We start from the raw sequence: 7,493 nt of genomic DNA on the forward strand, positions 1-7,493 counted from the left end.
TATTCTTCATTTCTAGTTGGGCGCGTTGGACACCTAATATTTTGACGTCTGCCGGTCCGTGCGTAGATGTGGGTGTGTTTACGTTGACGTCATCGCGGTTTTTCCGACAGGGTGAGTGAATTGTTTTTAATTTGGTTTATTGAACTCTGTTATTGAAATAGAGTGAGCATAGCACCGATTTAATGGCTGCTCTCATAATAATGATCAGTTATATAAATCTTGGTGTTTAAAATCAGCTGCCTGCGCGTCACAGTGATTAGAAATCATAGGAAGTGCTGACAAGCTAGCTTCCGCAGCTAACTAGTTAGTTCGGCTAAACAAGAAATTTCATCAGTAGATATATTTAGTGATTCGTAAGTTTTATTCTGCTGAGTGACTCTGTGTAACGTAAAAATGTTTATAAACTCTCTGTGCCGGGTTGTGAAGCTAAGTTAAGCAAGTCTGTAATTATAATCCGACGGGTTGTTTTTTTTCATGTTTTTTTTTTTTCTGAACAGCGAAACACTGTTTGTGTGGAGCAACATTTCCATAGTGTTTGTCAATAGGTCACACTTGAAAGTGGACATTAAAGAAACTACATTTAAGAGTTTAAGAGTGCTCGGCAGAAAGCAGACCGAGTACAAAGAGACAGAGAACAAATATAATTTAAAAACATTTACATTTGACCCCTACAGTGTGACCTTATATGCCCCCTTAAACTGAGGGTCACTGGAAGTTAGTACAAAATTAGTGTGAATGACTTAATAGTCGAAACATCAAATGTTCTGACTATGAACGGGTTTTAATTTAATTAAGCAAGCATTGGCTCAACAGCTTTGTAAAATGCTTTTTATTTGGATTTCTTTAAGTTAGTCATCATCGTGCGACTGTTGTTCCAGTGCTAGTCTTCATTATTAAAACTTGACTTTGGTGGTTACCACTGTTGCCTCACAGTCCTCGGTTCAAATCAACTGGCTGAGGTCTTTCTGTGTACTTGTGTCAGTTCTCTCTGAATGCGCTAGCTTCCTGTCAGAGTTAACTGGCACGTATAATTAGCTGTAGGTCTGAATGGTTGTCTGTCTCTTTGTCCTGCAAAAGTCTGGTGACCTGTCCAAGGTGTAGCACATCTCACGCCCTAGGTAGGAGAGGCTCCAGAAAAAGGGGTGCATGGATGAGTTTTCCTTACAAAGATGTTTAGGCATGTGGTGGCATTGCATTTGAAACCCAATGTATGGGTTTATAGCTCAGTGGGATGACCAGGCCACCATAACCCCATATGGCCAGAGAGCAGTAGGCCCGGGTTTGAGTCTGACCCGTGGCCCTTTGCTGTCTTCCCCTCTCTCTCCCTGCTTTCTTGTCTCTCTACACACTCTCTATCGAATAAAAGCTTACATGAAGGTTGATATTTTTACTTAAAAGTATTAGTTTATCTTATGTTACTGGTGTAATTATTAAAAAGAAAAAGAAACAGTAATCATTAAAAAACATCTTACACCATCTGTGGCTCACATTAAATATTTAAACTCCAGAAGGGGGAGGTTTTAGTCCTTCTATAAATCTTCGGATTGTTCCTGTTGTTACACTTCTTTTATTATCACAAAGTGCATCTCTCATATATATATATATATATATATATATATATATATATATATATATATATGAATGAAAGCATGTTCGCATTAAACAAAAATGCCATACCTAAGTGAGAATTGCAGACTATTATCTCACAATTTTAAGATAATAACCTGAAATTTTCATTTAGTTCTGCCCATTTGTTTTTTCTTTGGGAACATGTTTCCATACATACCAATGAAATTAAAAATGGCAATTAAAAATGTTAAAATTAGGAAAAACAAAACTGAAAATATGACCGCAGCATAAATTGTCTGAAGCTTTTGTTCATAAATGGAGACATTTATGAAATGTTAAAGCTGCCTGAATATATTTGGTCGCAATTATGGAAAACTATGTGAAATAAATATTTTTCAGATCACATTTTGAGACATCAGCATCATGTTCCATGGGATATCAGTCACTGGAGGAGGAGGAGGTAAGACATTCAGCTAAATCAGTGTATAAAAATGAATTGTTGAATTAATATAAGAGTCATCTTCTCAACAGAAAACAGCAGTAATACTTCATGACACTGTTTTCCTTTCCACAGCTCCGGCAAATAAACCTGAGCTATATGAGGTAAATCCAACAACATAATTCTGATTAGTATACAAAAAAAAGAGGACTTTATTTGTTCTTTTTTTTTTAAATAACATTTATTGCCCATGTGTAAATCATCCGTAAATCTAAACTAAAGCTGGGAATGTTATCAAGAATATCAATATCAATCATGAATGCTGTCGTTTCAGGAGGTGAAATTATACAAAAATGCAAGAGAACGAGAAAAGTAAGTGCTTGATATGTCACCAGTGACCATTATCACTTTATAAAATGCAGATTTACTGTGTTACACATGTTATAACGATCCTGTTTCTGTAGGTATGACAATATGGCGGAGTTGTTTGCTGTCGTCAAAACACTACAGGCCCTGGAGAAGGCTTACATTAAAGACTGCGTAACGCCTAACGAGTGAGTAACAGTTGAGATCATATTTAAAATATGGCACCTGTAACTTTAGCTGTGTGTTTTTTAATTAATGCGGAGTTTTTGTTGGTTTCAGGTACACCGCCTCCTGTTCCAGACTCTTGGTTCAGTATAAGGCTGCTTTCAAACAGGTGCAGGGCTCTGACGTGGGCTCCATCGATGACTTCTGCAGGAAGTACAGAGTGAGTGCTCGTCTGCAGTGCAGAGTGTCTGTCATATTTTTCAAGATTTTATTTTTGTAATTTCTTGTTGTTGTCATATGTTTTCCTAGCTCGACTGTCCACTTGCAATGGAACGGATTAAAGAGGATCGGCCAATCACCATCAAGGATGACAAGGGCAACCTGAACCGCTGCATCGCAGATATAGTTTCAGTATGTCCCCACGACTATATTAAATATGTTAAAGAGAGAAGTATTTAGGCTGCTGGAAAGAACATTTTTTAGGATTTATTGAGCTCAGTTTTAGCTGAGTGGCCAATGTGGTTTCACTCAGTTTGGCTCAACATTTGGTAATTCCATAAAAATGAGAGTGGATATCACAAGCTTAAGTTTTACCAACTGCAGGCTCAGCTCATAAAACAGACAAACTAATAAAGTCAGTGCGCTCGTTCCTAGAACTGTTTGTCCTGAAACATATTTCTCACTGCCGACTCTTAAAACTAGGAAAATATTTTGTCTCATCCTTCTCGAACATTTAGCTCTTCATCACTGTGATGGACAAGCTGAGACTGGAGATCAGGGCCATGGATGAGGTAAATTTATAAATGTAAATAATATGTTATTAGTAAACAATGACTGGAATTCCAAGATACTGATTGATTGTTTGTTTTTTAATTTGTTCAGATCCAACCAGACCTTAGGGAGCTGATGGAGACTATGAACAGAATGAGTAACATGCCTCCAGACTCAGAGGCCAAGGACAAAGTCAGTCTCTGGTTAGTAACACTAGGCCGCAACGTTTGTGCTCTTTATGTCGTTGATCTCTATGTGCAGCACACCTTGAGGCAAAACATGACCAGTCAGGAAACCTGCAGCCACACCACACAGCACCTATCTAGTTCCAGAATACCTGATACAAGGCAGGGTGAATCTATACTGTCATGTTGTTTATGTCAAACTCTGACCCTACCATCTAAATGTTGGAGCAGAAATCAAGCACCATTTTTCCAATCTTCCATTGTCCAATTTTGATCCGCATGTGTGAATTTTAGCCTCAATTTCCTGTTCTTAGCTGACAGGAGTGACACCTGGTGTGGTCTTCTGCTGCTGTAGCTCATGTGTTTCCCTGCAAATGAAATTCCCACCAGTCGTGCCATGGTCACAGTCATTTAAATTTCTTCTCTGTGCTGTTGCTCAGTTCTCTTCAGTTCAGCAAATTGTTTTGACTGTGTACAGACCTAAATTCATGAAGTTGCTGCCATGTGATTTTCTGATTTGATTTTAATAGTTAACAACTAGTTGAACAGATATAATTAAAGTGGCAGGTCAGTAAGTGTGATCCAAAACTATCATTCATGGCTCCGACACACAAGTACTGCGTGGCTACTCTGTAGTTACTAGGATACTATAAGTTAAAAGGGAGCTGTGCAGTTCAGTAATGAAGGAAAAGAGAGGGGTTGAAGAAAAGTGTGAAATCGTAGGACTTCTTGCTAAATTGTGAAAATCTAACTTAATCCCCCTCCTCCTATTGGCTATTGGGGTAAATATTTACGGGTTTCCTATGTGTCCGTATTCATGCAAGGTAAAACTTTGTTTTGCATCTGGTGCGACCGTACCATTATCCATGCAACTAGCTGAGCAGTGGTTATAAAGTACCTGATCTTTGATGTGTTTATGATCATATAGTTCTCTTAACTGACATTTTTCCAACAGGCTGACCACCCTGAGCAGCATGTCGGCCTCGGATGAATTGGATGATAATCAAGTTCGCCAGATGCTCTTCGACCTGGAGTCAGCCTACAACGCCTTCAACCGCTTCCTCCACTCCTCTTAAAGCGCCTCTCTGTCACGGATAAATCTGGAATCCTGACTCTAAAGCCTGTTAATTTAAAAGAAGAAGAATGCTGCTTTCTGTGGATTACTTCCCCTCCTCCTCCTGTTCTTCTAGCTGTACAATTGGTCTCTGTGTTCTTTAATCGGGATGTGTACAGGTCACTCTGCTGTCATCTCAGCCTCGTCAGCTCGGCTCGCTTTGTTCTGTGAACTGTTATCCCCCCCCCCCCCCCCCCCTTTTTTCTATCCAGATTTGTGTGATAAATGCATTAACAGTGGCTGAACTTCATACTGTAACATCGAGAAGCCTATTTTATACCCAGGGTTTGCAGCAAACCAATAAACAAACATGATACAGGAAAGATCTGCATAACAGCAGATTTCTTTTCACTTTTCATACCCTAATTGTATTTCTGACTTAAACATAATTTACTACATTTGTTTTCTACTAACAGGTTTTTGCTGTAGTATCATATATAATTGTAATTACATAATTATTTGGGCTTTAAGATGATTAGTTTGCAGTTCAAAGGAATCATATTGAAACTAAGGTGAAAGAAAATAGTTCTGATTTTGATTTTTCTGTCGCTGTCTCTTCTCATGTCTTATCCATTATTTTCTTTTAAGTAAAGGGTTCATCAAGTGGGCAAAAAAGGGAGCTCACTGCCTCCCTTTTGTTGTTTACCAAATATGTTTCAGCTCCCAAACACCATTAGGGAGAACATATTTATTGCAATGTATCGTTGTAAATAATAGGTTTGATTTTTAAATAAAAGCATGTAACATCTTTTTAGGAATAAATTTTAAAAGGAAAGAAAAAATCTACGTCTATCTTCTTTTGTGCTGTGTCCGTGTCAGATATGTGATTTATTAATCATTTTTAAATCTTTTGAAAAACAGAATATCTTCCAAAGCATTTCAGTCTTGAAAACAAAAAGGAAGCGCAGACTGATTCCAAACAAGTCGAGGGGAGTTTGCTCATACGTGTTTTAATGAATAAAAGACTGCAGATGCGCCCTACTGAAAGCATTCACGACAGCTGGAGCTGCTCGTGGTCTTGTGAAGTTTGGCCTTGTTGGCGAGGACCACGACGGTGTCATGGGCAGGCTGGAAAGTCTGAAGTAGGCTCTGACACTTCTGCTCCACCCCTAGGATGTGAGCGTTTTTGGACAGTTTCTCCTCGACAATCATCAGGTGCTTGTGTTGGAGCTCCAGGTTCTGACTGTAAAGGATGGCAACAGAAATGAGCAAGCACGGGGTATTATGGAAGAAAATGGTGTCATGATCAGTGTGAGGCTTTTGGGAATGGGCTGACTCACTGAGAGAACTTCAGCGCCGAGCGAAGTCCAGCTCCTATTTTTACCAGGTCGTAATTCTCCAGCGTGAGGCTGATGTGTGGCTGAAGGAGGAGCAGCAGAGACTTTCTGACAACAGTCATGTTTGATATGGCACTCACCAAGTCCCGGCAGAGCTCGTATCCAGGTCTCTGGTTGAGGATGTCCAGGCGGTGGGAAGCATGATCCAGTTTGGTGTCACAGCTCCTGATCTCACACTTCAGTTTCTGTATTTCTTTGGTCTGATCAGAAATGTCATCACTGATCTGAAGGTTAAAGGAAGTCACAGAATGATGAGCAGCAAAGAAAAAAAATGGTGATTCGTGGTGATTAAACTCCAGTGCACTGACCTGCTTTCTTTTCAAGAGCAGCATTTCCTGGTTTCTGGTCAGTTCGTAGATTTTCTTCCTCAGAGCGTCGTCTGTCCTGCGACGCTGACGCTTGTGGGCATTTTTTATCTATAAAATTTAAATTGTCATCATAGAAGAAATGGCAAACACGCGATCGGCCTTGGATCTGAGGGTTTTCTTACATTGGCCAGAGAGAACCTCAGGTTTCCCCTGAAGGAAGAAGAGTCCTTCATCAGGATGTTGGCCGCCGTCTTCAGGTCTTTGCAGTGAGACAGCCATGTGTCATAGCCCACATGGTGAGGCTTGTACTGACCAGCAGGCAGACAGGAGCTCGGCATGTTGAGCTCAAGGGTCATGCATTTCATGGTAAACTTGGTGGCTTCACCTTTGTCGTGTAAATCTGCTCCCAGCTCACTGTGGATCTTCTTCAGAGAACTGGAGGGAGGTTAAGGTTTTTCTGTTATTTTCTCCACTTGCCTCTATTTTAAAGTTCTTTAAAGGATATGAAAACAAAAATAACCAGAATAGTCACACCATGATTGTGATTCTGTGCATCAGACCTTATTTTCCTGAGCAGGATGCAGACCTGCGCCTGCAGAATTTCTCCGCTTTCTTTCGTCAGCCTCTCGTCTTTCCTCAGCTCGGCGTAAACGGGGTCTTGGCTCAGGACCGTCCAAAAGGTCCAGTCATGTATAACTTGCACTTCATAGCTGCTTTGGGGCTTTTTCATAATTGCAGTAAACAGACAGATATCACATACAAAGCCATCAGGATGCCAAATAATGTGCTCATAATCTTAAATAGTCACATACTGAAATAATAATATAATAAAACCACCACAGTGATAAACATCTTAGAGACACACTCACCTTCTGGCTTACTAGTAAATAAGTGACCACCTTAAGTGATATAGAATCAAATCCCTATCCTTGTATTCTGTCTCTGAGGGCAACTGCAGCGTATTTTTGAATGCTTAACCACAAACTGACTCTGTAGGTAGTAATTAAAAGAAATTAACACTGGGAAACAGGGCATCAATTTACAAGTGGTGAAGAAAAGGTGTTTGCCCCCTTCGTGATTGTCATGCTTCCTTAATCAAATTAATATTAGACAAAGATAACCTGAGTGAAAAGCAGTTTTTAAATGATGATTTCATTTATGAAGGTAAAAAAACAGTTATCCCAGCTTACATGGTCCTGTAAAAACTGATGAATTAAGTGTGGAAACTTTGATTTGCCG

At 39.7% G+C, this 7,493-nt stretch overlaps 2 protein-coding genes across 2 annotated transcripts; one reads left to right on the plus strand and one right to left on the minus strand.

Annotated features, from left to right (window-relative positions):
- The first annotated feature begins 39 nt into the window (after positions 1–39).
- Positions 40–4,833, plus strand: vps28 (VPS28 subunit of ESCRT-I). Its single transcript, XM_082522296.1, has 10 exons — positions 40–111; positions 1,969–2,029; positions 2,144–2,172; positions 2,343–2,380; positions 2,473–2,562; positions 2,654–2,759; positions 2,849–2,950; positions 3,277–3,330; positions 3,422–3,513; positions 4,451–4,833. The coding sequence occupies exons 2-10, from the start codon at positions 1,993–1,995 to the stop codon at positions 4,569–4,571; spliced, it is 669 nt and encodes a 222-aa protein (XP_082378422.1). The 5' UTR covers positions 40–111; positions 1,969–1,992; the 3' UTR covers positions 4,572–4,833.
- A 685-nt stretch (positions 4,834–5,518) lies between these two features.
- Positions 5,519–6,984, minus strand: LOC309698219 (tektin-B1-like; the record flags this gene model as incomplete). Its single annotated transcript, XM_082520518.1, has 6 exons — positions 5,519–5,792; positions 5,890–5,969; positions 6,027–6,170; positions 6,255–6,362; positions 6,437–6,689; positions 6,815–6,984. 6 exons carry the CDS (start codon positions 6,982–6,984, stop codon positions 5,588–5,590), a joined length of 960 nt encoding a protein of 319 aa, XP_082376644.1. The 3' UTR covers positions 5,519–5,587.
- Positions 6,985–7,493: the final 509 nt, after the last annotated feature.

Source organism: Aulonocara stuartgranti (genome assembly GCF_965226115.1).
Source record: "Aulonocara stuartgranti genome assembly, chromosome: 22".
NCBI lineage: Eukaryota > Metazoa > Chordata > Actinopteri > Cichliformes > Cichlidae > Aulonocara > Aulonocara stuartgranti.

What these genes read in the sequence shown, in the direction of transcription:
- vps28 (XM_082522296.1), top strand. Translation starts at nt 1,993, where the DNA reads ATGTTCCATGGGATATCAGTCACTGGAGGAGGAGGAG. An exon ending in ATAAACCTGAGCTATATGAG is followed by an intron (nt 2,173 to 2,342) that starts GTAAATCCAACA and finishes CTGTCGTTTCAG; the next exon opens with GAGGTGAAATTATACAAAAA. An exon ending in GACTGCGTAACGCCTAACGA is followed by an intron (nt 2,563 to 2,653) that starts GTGAGTAACAGT and finishes TGTTGGTTTCAG; the next exon opens with GTACACCGCCTCCTGTTCCA.